Source organism: Alosa alosa, chromosome 1 (genome assembly GCF_017589495.1).
Source record: "Alosa alosa isolate M-15738 ecotype Scorff River chromosome 1, AALO_Geno_1.1, whole genome shotgun sequence".
NCBI classification, from domain to species: domain Eukaryota; kingdom Metazoa; phylum Chordata; class Actinopteri; order Clupeiformes; family Clupeidae; genus Alosa; species Alosa alosa.
Genome location: NC_063189.1, coordinates 35,504,125 through 35,523,648, shown reverse-complemented (window position 1 = coordinate 35,523,648; position 19,524 = coordinate 35,504,125). Strand labels below are relative to the sequence as shown.

Genomic DNA, 19,524 nt, shown 5'->3' with positions numbered 1-19,524 from the left:
TTTAGCTTTTTACAGTAATGTTCTACAAAAGCTTGATTTTTCTTTCCAGAAAAATGTAACATTTTCTTTTACTCCAGTTGAAACTATACACACACACACACACACACACACACACACACACACACACTTGTCTTTGGAAAAAAACAAAATCAGTGTTTTCAAACTCCATGTACATCTGGTGGTCACTGTATTCTTCTTTGCTTTTTTTCTTGTTTGCTGTAAAATACTGTATTAACAACAGCAAATTATTTGGGAAAAATCACTATTTTTTACAATATTTTTTCAATATTGCTTGCATTTTTTACTGTGTATTTCAACTTCTCTTTGTTGATACCCATAACTTTCACTCTTGTATGGAAATACATATAGAAAGCATAAGACAGGCCGGGCTTTAGGTTTTGAGCAACAGTGTGTACATGATGTATCCAAAATGTCATATTATGACAAAAGTGTTTGTAATGTGAGGCTAATGTTTGCTTTAAAGATGTGTTTTGACATTTTGATGTTGTGTGTCATTTGCTGGAGATTTGAGGCATTTTGCATTTTGTGTGAGCAATTGTGGGTTTTGTGTGTGGAGTTTTGAAAAATAGACACAGAGTTTTTTAAACGATGTGTAAACAATTATGTAAAAAAACTGTAGGTTTGGACCCTTTCAATCTGCTCCTAGAGGATTTCCGGTTGAAATATTCAGAACCAATGCAGATACTTGAAAATTACAATGTCGGACTTTAGCTTACAGTAATGTTCTACAAAAGTTGACTTTATGTAAAATTTGTCTTTACTCTATTTTTGATTGTCCCCATGTTACAGTACCATTAGCTCAATACATTTGTCTGTGCCTCCAGAAATGCCTTAGGAACTCTTACTGTAGAATTGTTTGTTTTCTGCAGTTGAAAGGGTCTATAGGCCTATGAATACATACTGTACACAAACCCCCCACACACACACACACACACACACACTTGTCTTTGGAAAAAAACAAAATCAGTGTTTTCAAAACTCCATGTACATCTGGTGGTCACTGTATTCTTTTTGCTTTTTTTTTCTTGTTTGCTGTAAAATACTGTATCGCAACAACCAAATTATTTGGGAAAAAAATCACTGTTTTTGGTTTCAATATTGCTTGCATTTTTACTGTGTATTTCAACTTCTCTTTGTTGATACCATAACTTTCACTCTTGTATGGAAATATATATAGAAAGCATAAGACAGAAGAGCTTTAGGTTTTTGAGCAACAGTGTGTACATGATGTATCAAAATGTCATATTATGACAAAAGTGTTTGTAATGTGAGGCTTAATGTTTGCTTTAAAGATGTGTTTTTGACATTTTGAATGTTGTGTGTCATTTTGCTGGAGATGTGGGCATTTTGCATTTTGTGTGAGCAGTTGTGGGTTTTGTGTGGAGTTTTGAAAAATAGACACAGAGTTTTGAAAACGTGCGTAAACAATTGTAAAAAACTGTAATACAGTAACGTGAGTAAATGTATTTCGTTACTTTCCACCTCTGTAAAATACTGAATTCGCAACAGCAAATTATTTGGGAAAATCACTATTTTTTGTTTCAATACTGCTTGCATTTTTACTGTATTTCAACTTCTCTTAGTTGATACTGTAACTTTCACTCTTGTATGGAAATACATATAGAAAGCCCTAAGACAGACGAGCTTTAGGTTTTGAGCAACAGTGTGTACATGATGTATCAAAATGTCATATTATGACAAAAGTGTTTGTAATGTGAGGCCCGAATGTTTGCTTTAAAGATGTGTTTTTGACATTTTGAATGTTGTGTGTCATTTTGCTGGAGATTTGAGGCATTTTGCATTTTGTGTGAGCAATTGTGGGTTTTGTGTGTGGAGTTTTTGAAAAATAGACACAGAGTTTGAAAGCGATGTGTAAACAATTGTAAAAACTGTAGGTTTGGACCCTTTCAATCTGCTCCTAGAGGATTTCGGTTGAAATATTCAGAACCAATGCAGATACTTGAAAATTACAGTAATCGGACTTTAGCTTACAGTAATGTTCTACAAAAGTTGACTTTATGTAAAAATTGTCTTTTTTACTCTATTTTTGATTGTCCCCATGTTACAGTACCATTAGCTCAATACATTTGTCTGTGCCTCCAGAAATGCCTTAGGGCAGCTTACTGTAGAATTGTTTGTTTCTGCAGTTGAAAGGATCTATAGGCCTATGAATACATACTGTACACAAACCTCCCACACACACACACACACACTTGTCTTTGGAAAAAAAAAACAAAATCAGTGTTTTCAAAACTCCATGTACATCTGGTGGTCACTGTATTCTTTTTGCTTTTTTTTTTCTTGTTTGCTGTAAAATACTGTATCACATGCACAGCAAATTATTTGGGGAAAATCACTGTTTTTGGTTTCAATATTGCTTGCATTTTTACTGTGTATTTCAACTTCTCTTTGTTGATACCATAACTTTCACTCTTGTATGGAAATATATATATAGAAAGCATAAGACAGAAGAGCTTTAGGTTTTGAGCAACAGTGTGTACATGATGTATCAAAATGTCATATTATGACAAAAGTGTTTGTAATGTGGTGAATGTTTGCTTTAAAGATGTGTTTTGACATTTTGAATGTTGTGTGTCATTTTGCTGGAGATGTGAGGCATTTTGCATTTTGTGTGAGCAGTTGTGGGTTTGTGTGTGGAGTTTTGAAAAATAGACACAGAGTTTTGAAACGTCGTAAACAATTGTAAAAACTGTAATACAGTAGCGTGAGTAAATGTATTTCACTTTCCACCTCTGTAAAATACTGAATTCAAGTTATTTGGGAAAAATCACTATTTTTGGTTTCAATACTGCTTGCATTTTTACTGTATTTCAACTTCTCTTAGTTGATACTGTAACTTTCACTCTTGTATGGAAATACATATAGAAAGCCCTAAGACAGACGAGCTTTAGGTTTTGAGCAACAGTGTGTACATGATGTATCAAAATGTCATATTATGACAAAAGTGTTTATAATGTGGATTGTTTGCTTTAAAGATGTGTTTTGACATTTTGAATGTTGTGTGTCATTTTGCTGGAGATTTGAGGCATTTTGCATTTTGTGTGAGCAATTGTGGGTTTTGTGTGTGGAGTTTTGAAAAATAGACACAGAGTTTTGAAAACGTGTGTAAACAATTGTAAAAACTGTAGGTTTGGACCCTTTCAATCTGCTCCTAGAGGATTTCGGTTGAAATATTCAGAACCAATGCAGATGCTTGAAAATTACAGTGTCGGACTTTAGCTTACAGTAATGTTCTACAAAAAGTTGACTTTATGTAAAATTTGTCTTTTACTCTATTTTTGATTGTCCCCATGTTACAGTACCATTAGCTCAATACATTTGTCTGTGCCTCCAGAAATGCCTTAGGAACGCGTTTACTGTAGAATTGTTTGTTTCTGCAGTTGAAAGGGTCTATAGGCCTATGAATACATACTGTACACAAACCTCCCCACACACACACACACACACACACACACACTTGTCTTTGGAAAAAAACAAAATCAGTGTTTTCAAAACTCCATGTACATCTGGTGGTCACTGTATTCTTTTTTTGCTTTTTTTTTTTCTTGTTTGCTGTAAAATACTGTATACTGCTAACAGCAAATTATTTAGGAAAAATCACTGTTTTGGTTTCAATATTGCTTGCATTTTACTGTGTATTTCAACTTCTCTTTGTTGATACCATAACTTTCACTCTTGTATGGAAATATGTATAGAAAGCATAAGACAGAAGAGCTTTAGGTTTTGAGCAACAGTGTGTACATGATGTATCAAAATGTCATATTATGACAAAAGTGTTTGTAATGTGAGGCTAATGTTTGCTTTAAAGATGTGTTTTTGACATTTTTTGAATGTTGTGTGTCATTTTGCTGGAGATGTGAGGCATTTTGCATTTTGTGTGAGCAGTTGTGGGGTTTTGTGTGTGGAGTTTTGAAAAAATAGACACAGAGTTTTGAAAACGTCGTAAACAATTGTAAAAACTGTAATACAGTAACGTGAGTAAATGTATTTCATTACTTTCCACCTCTGTAAAATACTGAATTAAGCAACAGCAATTATTTGGGAAAAATCACTATTTTTGGTTTCAATACTGCTTGCATTTTTTACTGTATTTCAACTTCTCTTAGTTGATACTGTAACTTTCACTCTTGTATGGAAATACATATAGAAAGCCTAAGACAGAAAGAGCTTTAGGTTTTAACAACAGTGTGTACATGATGTATCCAAAATGTCATATTATGACAAAGTGTTTTGTAATGTGGTGAATGTTTGCTTTAAAGATGTGTTTTTTGACATTTTAGATGCTGTGTGTCATTTTGCTGGAGATTTGAGGCATTTTGCATTTTGTGTGAGCAATTGTGGGTTTTGTGTGTGGAGTTTTGAAAAATAGACACAGAGTTTTGAAAACGTGTGTAAACAATTGTAAAAAACTGTAGGTTTGGACCCTTTCAATCTGCTCCTAGAGGATTTCCGGTTGAAATATTCAGAACCAATGCAGATACTTGAAAATTACAGTAATCGGACTTTAGCTTACAGTAATGTTCTACAAAAAGTTGACTTTATGTAAAATTTGTCTTTTTACTCTATTTTTGATTGTCCCCATGTTACAGTACCATTAGCTCAATACATTTGTCTGTGCCTCCAGAAATGCCTTAGGAACGCTTACTGTAGAATTGTTTGTTTCTGCAGTTGAAAGGGTCTATAGGCCTATGAATACATACTGTACACAAACCTCCCCCACACACACACACACACACACTTGTCTTTGGAAAAAAACAAAATCAGTGTTTTCAAAACTCCATGTACATCTGGTGGTCACTGTATTCTTTTTTGCTTTTTTTCTTGTTTGCTGTAAAAATACTGTATCACTTAACAGCAAATTATTTGGGAAAAATCACTGTTTTTGGTTTCAATATTGCTTGCATTTTTACTGTGTATTTCAACTTCTCTTTGTTGATACCATAACTTTCACTCTTGTATGGAAATATATATAGAAAGCATAAGACAGAAGAGCTTTAGGTTTTGAGCAACAGTGTGTACATGATGTATCAAAATGTCATATTATGACAAAAAGTGTTTGTAATGTGGAGGAAATGTTTGCTTTAAAGATGTGTTTTGACATTTTGAATGTTGTGTGTCATTTTGCTGGAGATGTGAGGCATTTTGCATTTTGTGTGAGCAGTTGTGGGTTTTGTGTATGGAGTTTGAAAAATAGACACAGAGTTTTGGCGATCGTAAACAATTGTAAAAACTGTAATACAGTAGCATGAGTAAATGTATTTCGTTACTTTCCACCTCTGTAAAATACTGAATTCGCAACAGCAAATTATTTGGGAAAAATCACTATTTTTGGTTTCAATACTGCTTGCATTTTTACTGTATTTCAACTTCTCTTAGTTGATACTGTAACTTTCACTCTTGTATGGAAATACATATAGAAAGCCTAAGACAGAAGAGCATTAGGTTTTTAACAACAGTGTGTACATGATGTATCCAAAATGTCATATTATGACAAAAGTGTTTGTAATGTGAGGCGAATGTTTGCTTTAAAGATGTGTTTTTGACATTTTGAATGCTGTGTGTCATTTTGCTGGAGATTTGAGGCATTTTGCATTTTGTGTGAGCAATTGTGGGTTTTGTGTGTGGAGTTTTGAAAAATAGACACAGAGTTTTGAAAACGTGTGTAAACAATTGTAAAAAAACTGTAACTCACTCAGGCCTGGGCTTCTGCATTATTACAGTAGTTATTACATTGGTGGGTGTTACAGTGCTCTGTGAGGGTATGAATGTAAAACTGTGCTCTGTAGGGTGTAAATGTAAAACTGCTCTGTAGGGAATGTAAAACTGTAAAAGCAAGACTGTGCTCTGTGGGTGTGGGGCCTGAAGTGAACTAAATGGGCTAAATAAGCTCAGGGATGTCTGTGGCAAACAAGCAAGCGTAACACCTCCGGTTAAAATCACTTACACTGCTGCAGGTTTGTGTGTGTGTGTGTGTGTGTGTGTGTGTGTGTGTGTGTGTGTGTGTGTGTGAAAGAGAGAGAGAGAGTAAGAGAGTGACGTGAGAACATTAGAGCTGGAGGGAGAAAAAACTGTACCTGTTGGTGATTCTGAAATTAATAATCAACTCTGCTGACATCACCAATATTTGTCACGATTTGCTCTGCTTAAAGAACACTACATCACCATTTCCTCTGAAGGGATAACTTTACTTGCGAGTTGGATTTAAAATGTTTTGACACGCAGACACACATCCAGTGAAGTCATAAATATACAGCATTCAAACATTGATCAAAGGAAGACAGGCAGGCACAGACATTTTAGGTTTCAAATCCACATCCTGCTGAGAGTGTGGGAGCAAGAGAGAGAGAGAGAGAGAGAGTGGGCGATGACAGGATGATCTGCCCATGGCTAATGCTCCAGCCCTATCAGGTTTGCTGAAGCGTTGTATAAATCCCAGGGCGAGACTCCCAGACTGTTCCAGCTGTGCAGAAGCCCAGGCCTGAGTGAGTGCCTGTGTGCTCCGCTCTGCTCTGCACTGCTTTAGTCACAGACAGCTGATCTGGAAAGACCATGGATCAGAGAGGTCAGTGGGGGGGGAAGCCCAGCCAAAATCCACTCTGCCTTGGCCGCCCGGCGGCCATATTGCTCACAACTAGTACTGTCACTTTGGATCAGCAGTCTCATAGAACCAAAGGCCATGGAGCGAGTGCGAGTCAGAACCGTGACCTGTCGTCCCACTCCCCACTCCCAGCCTTTTCCAGCAGACCAGGGAGCCAGCACTGTGTCCTTTACTCAGCCAAACGGAACAGTGAGGCTGCTTTGTAGGTAAGTAACTGTCACTGAGTGGAATCTACAACAGATAGCAATAAACTCAACACTTTTAACTGAAATGAGCAGTTAGAGTATGAAAGCCTTTGTGGTTGTCGGAGGAATTCTAAATGAGCTAATTTGCTGTGTTTGTGTAAGTGGTTGGCGGCGGGGGAGCGTCAGGACTTGTGTTGACAGGCTGTGTCAGTGAGTACTGTGAGCGAGCCCTTCGGCTGTGTGTCTTCTCTCATTAACCCCGACCTAAAGGAATGACAGCTGCAGACCACTATTTGTTGCGTTTAGATGCCCATCAACAAGAATGACAACCGATGTCTCCCTAGTGGACTGTCTGCATTTACACACACACACAAGTGGCATCGCCATCACCATGCGATGGAGGTCACGACAGTGAGATCTCACATCCTCAACCCTCATCTTATCTTATCTGTTTTTGTCAGATGCACTCCCCGTAATTTCCCCGGCATTTTAGCCAAAGACCTACATTTTTAAGTATTTCATTTAGACATGTTACTGTAACACACACATGGCTAATCACGGCTACTTTCCCTCAGATCCGTTACCTGCTGACCAAGCTTCTTTATCTTGTCTACATCTGTTTTTGAACATCCCTGATATTTTACCACTTTTAACTTTCAATCCTCCATCAATTTGAAACATTTCAGTTAGACATGTTAACACACTAAGCAAGACTACTTTCCTACAGGTCAGCTATCTAGCGGCCTCACCTGCTGACCGCGCTTTTTCTCAGCGTCCAGCGAGGCGGAGGCCTGCCGCATCTCGGCGGTGTGCTTGCGTATGACCTCCTCCAGGACGCGTTTGAGCTGCTCGCGCAGGCGCCGGCGCTCCTCCTCCATGTGCTGGTGGACGCCCCTCTTCTCCTCCTCCACCTCTTCGCGCCCCTGCTCCTTCTCCTGCTCCACCTCCTGCCGCAGGCGCTGCACCTCCTCGGCGTGGGCCCGCTGCAGCTCCAACCGCATGGTGGCCAAGGTGTCCGCATGCTGACCGCCCACACCACAATATGTACAGAGAGAGAGATTTGGACCATAGGCTTAGTATTTTACATACACTGTACATCTAAATATTATATGTCCACTGACAACTGGCCATTAAGACAGCATTGTAAAAAATCCATTTGGTTCTTATTATAGTTTGTGATGAATATCAAGCTTTAACGTGCTTGGATAACTCCTCTGACTCAGGGTTCCCACTCCTTCTTAAATCAAACATTCGAGGACTTATCAAGGACCTCCCAAGTCCTTTTCCCTCAAATTTCAAGGACCCAACACAGCATGATTTGAGACACAGATCAAGGTCAATCAATGTGATAATGATAAAACTGCCAAGAGATTGTACTGTTTGAATATCAGAAAACGCAGTCCAACTACTGTATTCTTAGCACATTATACCGTATACAGCACTCCACCGCCCTATGTCCATTCAGAACTCAGTACACTGTAGAAATGTGAGGAATGGGCCAAAAATGCAATTACACTTTTTCAGGACAATATAAATTATTTGCAGGTTAATTGATTATTTGAATCAGGGATTCATCAGGGACCATACAAAAGATACATCAGTCCTCATAAATGATTAGCTATAAGCTAATTACCATCTTTTACATATGGGTGGGATTATGTATTTGATGTAAAAAAAAAAATATATATATATATTGGTGAAGTTAGCATATGGGTGTAGTTTCAAAGTGCAAAGGCTGTGTTGTGTGCATCAGGTGTGTTGTGTGTATCGGCTGTTTTGTGTGTGCTAGATGTGTTGTGTGTGTTGCAGCTGCCAGAGTACTAACTGGAACGAGAAGATATGATCACATATCGCCAGTACTAAAATCACTACACTGGCTCCCAGTAAAACAAAGAATTGATTTTAAAATACTTCTTATTGTTTTTAAATCATTGAATGGCTTAGCCCCATCATATATCTCTGATATGATCACTGCATATACTCCAGCCAGATGCCTACGGTCCTCAAGCAAAAGTCTCCTCTTACAGTAATCCAGAGAATAAATACTAGTTCCGCTCATGGTGCTTTTAGTCACTATGCCCCTACACTCTGGAACTCCCTACCTTCTGAACTGAGATCTTCTCAATCAATGAACTCTTTTAAAAACAGACTGAAAACATATTTATTTGCCTCAGCTTTTGGTTAAAATGTAAGGTTTTTCCAAGTTGGTATGGCAACTTTCATTTTTATTACCTTTATCAGAAACTTTTATTTCTATTACCATTTAATTTTTTTATTTTTATTTTATTTTACTATCAATGTGTTTTAATGCCTATTTGATCATGTTTTTCTAAAAGCGCATTGAGTCTGTGTATGCCATATGAAATGTGCTATATAAATAAACTTGAATTGAATTGAATTGAATTGTGTCAGGTGTGCTGTGTGTGTCAGGTGTGCTGTGTGTGTGTGTCAGGTGTGTTGTGTGTGTGTCAGGTGTGCTGTGTGTGTGTCAGGTGTGTTGTGTGTGTGTTCAGGTGTGTTGTGTGTGTGTCAGGTGTGTTGTGTGTGTGTGTCAGGTGTGTTGTGTGTGTGTGTCAGGTGTGTTGTGTGTGTTATCAGATGTGTTGTGTGTGTGTCAGGTGTGTTGTGTGTGTGTGTCAGGTGTGTTGTGTGTGTGTGTCAGGTGTGTTGTGTGTGTGTCAGGTGTGTTGTGTGTGTGTTATCAGATGTGTTGTGTGTGTGTCAGGTGTGTTGTGTGTGTGTGTCCAGGTGTGTTGTGTGTGTGTGTCAGGTGTGTTGTGTGTGTGTCAGGTGTGTTGTGTGTGTCAGGTGTGTTGTGTGTGTTGTGTGTGTGTGTCAGGTGTGTTGTGTGTGTTATCAGATGTGTTGTGTGTGTCAGGTGTGTTGTGTGTGCTAGATGTGTTGTGTGTGTGTCAGGTGTGTTGTGTGTGCTAGATGTGTTGTGTGTGTGTCAGGTGTGTTGTGTGTGCTAGATGTGTTGTGTGTGTGTGTCAGGTGTGTTGTGTGTGTTATCAGGTGTGTGTCAGGTGTGCTGTGTGTGTGTCAGGTGTGCTGTGTGTGTCAGGTGTGTTGTGTGTGTGTGTCAGGTGTGCTGTGTGTGTGTCAGGTGTGTTGTGTGTGTGTCAGGTGTGTTATGTGTGTGTCAGGTGTGCTGTGTGTGTGTGTCAGGTGTGTTGTGTGTGTGTGTCAGGTGGGCCTCACCTGCTTTAGCATGCGCGCGTGGTCACTGCTCCGGCCGTTGCTCTGCAGCTCCAGCTCCTTGTTTCGGAGGTTGAGGCGGCTCAGCTGTGACCTCAGCTCCTCCACCTCGGCCGACACCTTCACCTGGGACGAACTCTGCGACATCAGCTCATCTGGACGAGGAGGACCCAGATGGGGGGACATGGAGAAATGGAGAGAGAGATGGAGATGAGGATGAAGAGAGGAGGAGAGAGAAAAGGCAAAGGACGAGAGACAGAAAGGGGAGGATAGAGAATGTGAGTGTGTGGTGGTGGTGGTGGGGGGGGGTGGGTTAGCCTGCATCTGTCTTGCGGAGGTTGCTGGATAATGCGGAGCTGAGATGGGGAGAGTTCCCAGAGGGGAGATTCATCCAGGAATCCCTCCCGTCTCAGATTGCAGTGAAAGGCCTTTTCAGCAGGTACAGGGGGAGAGCAGAATAATCTGTTTTTGATGAGAGAGCTGTGGGGTTTTGGAGCTAAAATAATCTTTTAAATGCATCATCATCTTTTGTTCTCTTTTTAACAGACTTTTAAAAAAACATTCAGTCCAAATGTTTAAGCATTGTGCTCTCTCACAGTATTCATCATTAAACTAAGTGTGTGTGTGCGTGTGTGTGTGTGTGTGTGTGTGCGTGCGTGCGTGCATTTCATCATTAAACTAAGTGTGTGGGTATGTGCGTGCGTGCATGTATGTGTGCGTGTGTGTCTGCAGTACCGTGTGTGAGTATCGCTGCCCCGCACTAAACCATGGCAACTTAACCTCGCCCGTTGTAATTGCCATCCTTAATGCAGCAAAGAAAATATGCTTTGGGCATAAACATGTAGTACTAACATGTGTCTATGTCTGTGTGTGTGTGTACCACAGAGCGAGAGAGAATGTGTATTAGTACCAGACTTCTTCTGCAGTTCGTTCTCCTGCAGTAGCAGTCTCTCCTTGGCCACGGCCAGCTCTTCCTCCGCCTTCTTGGCCCCCGCCTCGGACTCCAGCACCCTGTGACGACCCTCCTCCAGCTGCTCCTCCAGGTCCTGATACGTTTAAAATAACACCACAATTTACAACTCTACCCAGTCACATTCAAATGAAATCTATATTAGAACAGCCAGAGCTATTGCCTACAGCAGCACAATATGTCACTGTGTGCCAGGAATTAAGGGACAAATTAAAATTAAGGCAAAAAGCTTAAAAAGCTATTTACTTTATCTATGTTGATACATTTTTATAATCAATAGTTTATGGATATTCATATGTGTGTGCATGTTCATCATTCATACATGCATGTTTATTTTTCATTCTGTGTTACTTTATTAATTGAATATCTACCCTACTCCATGTCAAATATTTTTCTTTTGATATTTTCATTTTGATGTATTATATACACAACCTATTGCTTTGCCAATATTGTAACTTTTACAGTCATGCAAATAAAGTACATTGAATTGAATTGAAATGAGAGAGAAAGAGAGAGAGAGAGAGAGAGAGAGAGAGAGAGAGGTGAATTTAAAGAGCTGGTATGGTATCTGTAATTCCATGGTTTTATAAATATGAAAAAAATGAAAATACATAAAGGAAGGTAAATGAGTTCAGGTTCTCTGTGGAGATATCCTATAATAAGGGGAGCAGAAATGAGTTCCAAATGCTTTCTTTACATTTCTAAAAGTCTTTTTTATGCTTGGCTACTCAATTGTGGAAAGTTAAAATGCTAGTCCATTGATACATAATGACAGGCTCCAGGCCGCTGAGCAGGTGGATTTGTATTTTGACGAATTCTGTCTAATTGTAATCTGCTCTTGTGACAGGGGGGTGGATGGGTCAATACCGCCTAATGATGAGGGGATCACTTGCGCTCTAGCCCCTCAAATGGAGCTCGGTGCTCACGGAACAGGACCGTAAGACTAGCCAAGCAGAATAAGCCACCTTAAAAGACCGAACCCAAAGGAAGAACTGGAGCACAAAAATAACTGTTTTTAATAAGTTACCAAAATTGACCAAAATTTTGATGGACAGCGTCCAAACCTGATGAAGATGGTGTGTGTCAAAATGCTGTCGTTTGTACCGATTTAATAGACTTGAAGTGTGCTCTGGCTCTTTCTTTGGGTTCAGTTATCAGAAAAGGCCCATTGTGTTGTGCTTGACTGGGTAATATTGACTGGAGGGCCAATTAGCCGCAGTGCTAACAGGAAGCTGTCAGTAGCTGATTGACCACTGAGGCTGTGCAAGACACATGGCAGACACACAGAGATCAGTGGGGCACTCCAACTAGATCTAAGGTCCTCTGTGATCAATTCAGGCCTTTGCCATCAAGAAAGAATTTGTGTGTGTGTGTGGGGGGGGGGGGGGGGGGGATTGGGGCGCTGTGGCGCAACTAGCTACAGTACCCTTACCACATCCAGGTCCAACTAGCTACAGTACCCTACAGGACCACATCCGGGTCCAAGTGCCAACGGGGACCAGGGTTGGAGGTCATTTCCCACCCCATCTCTCTCTCCCACTCACTTCCTGTCATCCTCTCTACTGTCCTATCAATAAAAGGCAACAAAAGCCCTAAAATAAATGTAAGAAAAGAAAGAGTGTGATTACATGATGTAAGTACATATGTGTCTATATGCCCAAGAGAAAGATAGTCACCATCCGTATAGCAGAGACAGAGAGATTGCGTCTGTGAGAGGGAGAGACGCAAATGGACCGACAAAAGGAGTGTGTGTGTGTGTGTGTGTGTGTGTGTGTGTGTGTGTGTGTGTGTGTGTGTGTGTGTGTGTGTGTGTGTGTGTGTGTGTGTGTGTGTGTGTGTGTGTGTGTGTGTGTGTGTGTGTGTGTGTGTGTGTGTGTGTGTGTGTGTGCAGTACGTGGGGGCAGCCGTGGCCTATTGGTTAGCGCTTCGGATTTGTAACCGGAGGGTTGCCGGTTCGAATCCTGACCAGTAGGAAGCAGCTGAAGTGCCCTTGAGCAAGACACCTAACCCCTCGCTGCTCCCCGAGCACCGCTGCTGTAGCAGGCAGCTCACTGCGCCGGGATTAGTGTGTGCTTCATATCACTGTGTGTTCACTGTGTGCTGAGTGTTTTACTAATTCACAGATTGGGATAAATGCAGACCAAATTTTCCTCACGGGATCAAAAGCGTATATATACTTATACTTATACTTATGTCTTAAAAAGACCCTAAAGCAACACAATACAATTATTTTGTCTTAACATAATGGCATCAAACTCATTTTGATGTTACACTGACTTTTGGCACATACAATGAAGTCTCTAACTGCCAATATGTGCCCGGACCGAACTTGATATTGCACTATGTAATGTTGTTAATCCGGTAGGATCATGACCCATTTAGTCGCTTTTTGACAACCTGGATGCCGTCTTAGCGCTAAATGGCGTTGAATATTGACGCCAAGGGGCATGAAGATAAATTCTTCCATCATGTCGCTTTAACATTGCGGTGATTTTGATCTCTGTCATTGATGAGCTCTTCATTCCCTCCTCATTAGCTGTGCTGTCTACATGTTGTCTGCTGTCTATTGCACGGCCTCGCTTTCAAAAACAAAATGAAACGTGTACAAATCCTTTGAAACAACTCAAAGCACTTTCTGACAAGTAGTGTTTCATTTCAAATGTATTTCCTCACTTTGAGTGTGACTTTCTGTGCACAGTATAAGAGAGTTCGTGTGGGTCTTTAGGCTCTGTGGACTCTAATTGTCTGTCTATTTTGTGTGTGTGTGTGTGTGTGTGTGTGTGTGTGTGTGTGTGTGTGTGTGTGTGTGCAAGAGGAGTAGTGGGGATAAATCAGCTCATTAGCCTCTTGGCTTGACTTAGCACTTTTTTAAAATTCATTTCTGCATGCTCTATCTCCAGAGCCCTGGAGCTGGAACTGAACACACACACACACACACACACATAGAGAGATGAGAGAGAGAGAGAGAGAGAGAGAGAGAGAGAGAGAGAGTAAAACTGAGACAATGCCACACACTCACATATGACACTACATAACAAAACTAAAATCCCACCCACAGACAGACAATGCAACATAACAAAACCCAAAGGACACACTCACAAACTCAACAAAAATAACACACACACACACACATACAGTACACATGACAGGAGGAGGCCTGAGGCAGAGCTGGCTTCTGACAGAAGAATGCTCCTTGTACGTGCTCAGTAAACACTCTCAGCTCTCAGTTACACTGAATGAGCTTGAATACAGCAGGGGAGGGGAAGAGACAGAGGCACCGGAGTCATTTCATCAAACAATTACTCCAACAAATGGGCTGGCCTGTTGTGAGCCCAAAACAGGCACGCTCAGTCATGTGAGGGGAATTCAAATTTTCAAGTTTATTTAATATTTTATGGGACGGAAAATGGCCTTATGTGTCTGCGTGCCTTGATCTGGAACAAGGGTCTGTATTTGTGTACTACAATGACAAAAAACAACGTGACAAGACAAACACACTGTGTCTATCTCTGTATGTGTGTGTGTGAATTGGAAGTACTAGGATATGACTATGTGTGTGTGTGTGTGTGTGTGTGTGTGTGTGTGTGTGTGTGTGTGTGTGTGTGTGTGTGTGGCTGTGTCTGTCTGTCTGTGTATGTGTGTGTGTGTGTATATGTGTGCATGTGTGTGTGTGTACGTGTGTGTGTGCACGGGAGAGACAAAGAGAACATTTCGCGACATGATAGTTTGACCCTGTGAATCCAATGCCATCTGCTTCTGTGCAGATAGCTGTGTTTGCTAATTGAGGGTACTCATGACCGAACCTTTAATCTCTGCCACAGTAAGTGGAGGAAGTGGCTTTTTACCTCCCCTAATTATACATTTGCACCAACGCGGCTTTGGGAGAAGCTGAGAAGATGAGCACAGCCACGGCTCTACCACAGCAGCTCCAGCTGTGGAGTACAAAAGACCGCCGTGGACTGGTGGGGACGACTGTGGCTGGGTTTACAGCCATCCAACCATTATGGGGGCTGGGGGCTATGTCTGACTTTGTATTTATATTTATTCACTAGATTTGGACACTGCGTGACTTATATGTCTTTGGTTGTGTGTGCACAGATGGTCATCCTTCATTTTGGGGCAGTCATTTGCCTCGAGTCACTGTGTGTGACAGTAGGTGTGTGTGTGTGTGTGTGTGTGTGTGTGTGTGTGTGTGTGTGTGTGTGTGTGTGTGTGTGTGTGTCTGCACTTCTGTTCAACTGAGAAAATGAATTAGAGGATTCGTCATGGGCTGACTATCATGTGTTATACCCCCACATATGTGTGTGTGTGTGTGTGTAGGGGGTGTGTTCACCTCAATCTTGTCTTGTAGTTTCTGGCAGTGCCTCTTGCTCTCATTCAGTCTCTGCTCATTGATCTCCAGCTCTCCCTCGATCTTCCTCAGCCTCTGCTGCAGCACGGCATGCTGGGACTTGCGGTTCTCCTGCTCCTTTTGCTGCCACTGGCTGATCTGCTCGCTGAGGTTCTGCTGCAGTGACCGCTTGGTGGCCGCCTGCTCCTTCTCGTGCGCCTCCCTCACCTCACGCAGCCTCCTCTCCCACTCCTCCTCCGCCTTCCTCCTCTCCTCCTCCCATCCCTGCCTCTCCTCTCTCAGCTGCCGCAGCTCGTCGGCCAGGGCGCGCGCTCGCCTCTCGCTCTCCTCCGCCACTCGTTTGCCCTCTTCCTCGGCCGTCCTCCTGCGCTCCTCGTCCTCCTCCCTCCTCCTGTCCTCCTCGTGCTCCCTGCGCAGCTCCTGGTACTGCTGGGCCAGGGCGCGGCTCTCCTCCCTGGCCTGCTCCAGCTGCTCGTGGGCGCGCCCTCGCTCCTCCTCCAGGCTCTGCACGCGCGCCTCCAGGTCCCGCCGCACCTCCAGGGCCTCCTGGGTGAGGAGCGCCACCCGCTCGGCGTGCTCTTCCTGGGACCGCTGGTCCCGCTCCTCCACCTGCGCACAGGCCGCATGTTAAGCCCACTTATTTATACCGTCTATGGTATAAATAAGACCCGTTCACATACACGGCAGCTGGCGAAAAGAGACCATGCCATGTTAATGTGATTCAGCGATTACAGGCGAAGACGCAATACGTTGCGCAACAAAGTTAAAATAATTTCAACTTTTGAGGCGACAAGCAACAGACGACAAGCAAATTGCTGTTTGCAAACGGGGCTTTAGAACTACATGCGATCTGATGAAGGCCTTGTAGGCCGAAACGTTATCGCCTATTAAACGTTTTTTTCATTTACTCGGAGTGTGCGGCACCTTCCTTCTCTGACTTGCAAACGGGGCTTTAGAAACCACAGAGAAGCAGGAGCAAGAGACGCACCTTAGATCACCTTTATCATGGTAGTTAGACACCTCCGTGAGTCGTTTATTGCACAATACACTTGAGGAGCTAATTAATCATTTACTATTAATTCATTCTTAATAGATTGTTTCTCCCTTTACAGTCCTAATAACAATGCATCCATTCCCACCTGAACACTTGAGACAGACTCCTCACCTGCAGACGGAAGATCTCGAACTCTGCCTGAGTCTGCTCCCCTTTCCTCTGCTCTTCCTCCACAAAGGCTTGCAGCTCCAGGAGGCGTGTCCTCAGGACAAACTCCTCCCCTTCCTCGCCCTCAGCCGCAGGCTGCAGGCTGCCCTGCCCCGTTTCCGTGGCGATGCGGCGGAGTGACTGCAGCGTGGCCTCCTGCTCCTCATTTTTTGTGTTCAGCGAGTAGATCACCTGGACAACAACACCCCAACAGGTGTGGTGAGCGTTCCAGGAAATACATTCCCCCAGCATTCCTTCATAACCACAGTCATGCTTCCATTCACTGACCAACTGCTAAACATGGATTAATCCCCACTATAAAATATGATATGGTGTCTAAAATAAGTAGGACATAAAGCCATGTCAGAGTCACCTCAAGAAGAGCTGCAGATTCAGTTGGTTGCTTGGACTGTATGCTTTTGAATTCTGTTTGGTGTTGCCTGTTTCTAGTATCCTACTGAGACTGGTGATTAATCACCTCTGCAGATCACGTATTCTGCGTGAGCCTAACCTCTGAGGAATGTGTAAGCAGCGAGGAGGAGACTTTGATGTAGTGAACTGTTCTGTCAGGCACACATCTCTTGTCCTCAAAAGAGCTTGTGATTTTGATCTATTTGTAAAGTTTGTTTGTACAATGGTGTGATCAGATTTTATCCCCTAGGGCTATTTGAGTCAGTGAATCTGGACAAAATGGCATGCTTATGCATGAGTGTGTAAGTGTGTGTGTGCGCGTGTGTGTGTGTGTGTGTGTGTGTGTGTGTGCCTGGTGAGGTTTCTGCATGTGTGCCTACTCTTGCTGGGGTTTGTCTTTCCCTGTCGCTGTCAGCAAACCCTTCTCGCAAGGCTCCCCACTCCCAATGTCATCATATCCCCTTACGGACCCCTGACGTCTCATTTATACCAACTGCGGCTCCTGTGTTACCATGACGCCTCACTGTCTGTGATAAATCGCCACGGCAGCAGAGCCGGACATTCCGCCCTGTGATTGACTGCAGCGACCTCTCTCCAGCTCACTCTCTCTCTCTCCCTCCAGCTCTCGTTCTCTCTCTCTCATCTTTCTCCATTACTCCCTCTCTCTTTCTGCCTCCCTTCCTCTCTCCCCCTCCAAAAGCCCCACTCCACATCCGCCCTTCAATAGTACCGAGCATATTTTTACTGAGGGCAGCAATAAGAGAATCAAGGAAAGTCACCTCAACCATTTGTGACAAATGTCCATGAGCCTTTTTATAGCACACTGTAAATACACTGTATATTCACAGGGTGCCCGCGTAGGGCCTTTGGGGACAGAGAGAGAGATAGATGGGCACTCGCACGGCTCATGGAGGGCAAGAGACAGGAATCACAGTAAATCTCTGGTGTTTTCTCAGCGCACCTCCTTCATATCCAGACCATCTCTGAGATTCCTTTCCATGTTTAAAATCTAACTGTCTCACCCAGACAGGGGTGATTGGATCTGAAATCTAAATCAATAGTGGCATTCGCGTTGGTGCCAAGATCGCAAGCTTCACAGTCAGCAAAGCATGAAATTAATATTCCTGTTGAATCGATAACAGGTTGAAGTGTTTTGCTAAAGGCCGAGCCGCGGGGCCAAGATCCCTGTGGTAACGCAGCTTTGATATTGGAGGCTGTGCTTAGATACTAGGGAGGCTGTGAAAACAAATAACATCCCCTCCCCTCCAAGCCTCGGCACCCTCTCTCTCCCTACCACACCCCTCCTTCCATACACACACAGATTGTGACTGATAGCTGTCAGGGCCAAGCCCTAATCCTTATTGATAGATAGATTGATTATGCAATAATGGATTTGTTGTGATCTAAGCAAGTGGGTGTTGGTTTTCTGATGCCTGTCCATGCAAACACACTGAGCTTGAGGAAGGTGACCATGGACCCTTCTGGAACCTCTTAAGTTAGAATGGCTATACAGTATGTCTATTCTAAGACATATAATTATGTTTTAACATCGCTGCTAATGTGCTAATGAAGCACTGCACTACTACTACATCGTCAAAACACATCACCACCCACCCAATTCATCAAGTTATTGTGCTGGCTAGGAAGATGACAGCTTGCAAGTTCATCAGTGGTTTCTAAAGTTATACATATGCACTTCATAAGTACCCAACATGTTTTCCTGCAGCTCTGTGGTTGTCAGAATAAAACAGCAAGACATAGATTTAAGCTGAGCAGTCTATTGTCTATTGAGCTCCTGTCTTCTCTCTCTCATCTTAACCTCTTTTCTCTGTTTGAGAGAGGCTCTGTAACTTCATCTGCTGCCACATCCTATTGATGTCAAGGTATCAGGAGATTGTGCAATCTCTTCTCCAAGCTCCTGATCTACACAGCTGATTTCAGTCTTTTACGGTCTCTTGCATCAAAAGGGCATTCTTTTCTCATCTGAAGTGGTCTCCTGCTCCTGCGCCTTTGGCTACCTATGTCAGAGCTCCATTAAAAACATGTGAATCTTTACCCAATCAATATCTCGAGTACTATAAAGGTTGACGTCAAAGGGGGGCTGAAAAGAACCGCATTCCATGTTAATTCTACACAATTTCAAGGAGTTCCTGATCCTGATTAGCCTGGGTTTTCCCATGCTGCCTTACGCGCACGATAGCCAGGCTAGATCCTGATCTAATGTCACGTAACAATGATATTTACAAGTGTTCACACAGAGTACTACAGGTCTGTGTGAACACAGGTGTGCACACAGGTGTGAACAAGGATCTTGTGATGCCATGAAATCTGTGAATGACTGTGTTGGTGTCAGCGTGAGCTATGGCTGAGTGGGAAAGTGCCAAGGCAGACGCACATGTGTCTCTTAGGCAAAGCAGAGCAGCTGGCAGAAGTCCTCTTTCCCTCTCGCCATGTAAACACACTCTGCTCAGTTATCTTTAGCACGTCACAGGGTGTGTGAGTTGTGTGTGTCAGTGTGTATGGGAATGTGTGGTTTGTGTGTCTGGGTGTTTGTTTCTCTGTGTGTGT

At 42.6% G+C, this 19,524-nt stretch overlaps 1 protein-coding gene across 1 annotated transcript in view; it reads right to left on the bottom strand.

The window, feature by feature from the left end:
• The window catches only part of fam184b (family with sequence similarity 184 member B), a 36,420-nt gene that overhangs the window by 15,127 nt on the left and 1,769 nt on the right, over positions 1 to 19,524 (bottom strand). Inside the window, exons 2-6 of the mRNA XM_048258515.1 lie at positions 16,510 to 16,737; positions 15,327 to 15,953; positions 10,934 to 11,069; positions 10,027 to 10,178; positions 7,575 to 7,847 (exon numbers count right to left, since the gene is read on the bottom strand). Coding sequence (XP_048114472.1) covers positions 7,575 to 7,847; positions 10,027 to 10,178; positions 10,934 to 11,069; positions 15,327 to 15,953; positions 16,510 to 16,737 — 1,416 coding nt within the window. The remainder of the gene's footprint in view (positions 1 to 7,574; positions 7,848 to 10,026; positions 10,179 to 10,933; positions 11,070 to 15,326; positions 15,954 to 16,509; positions 16,738 to 19,524) is intronic.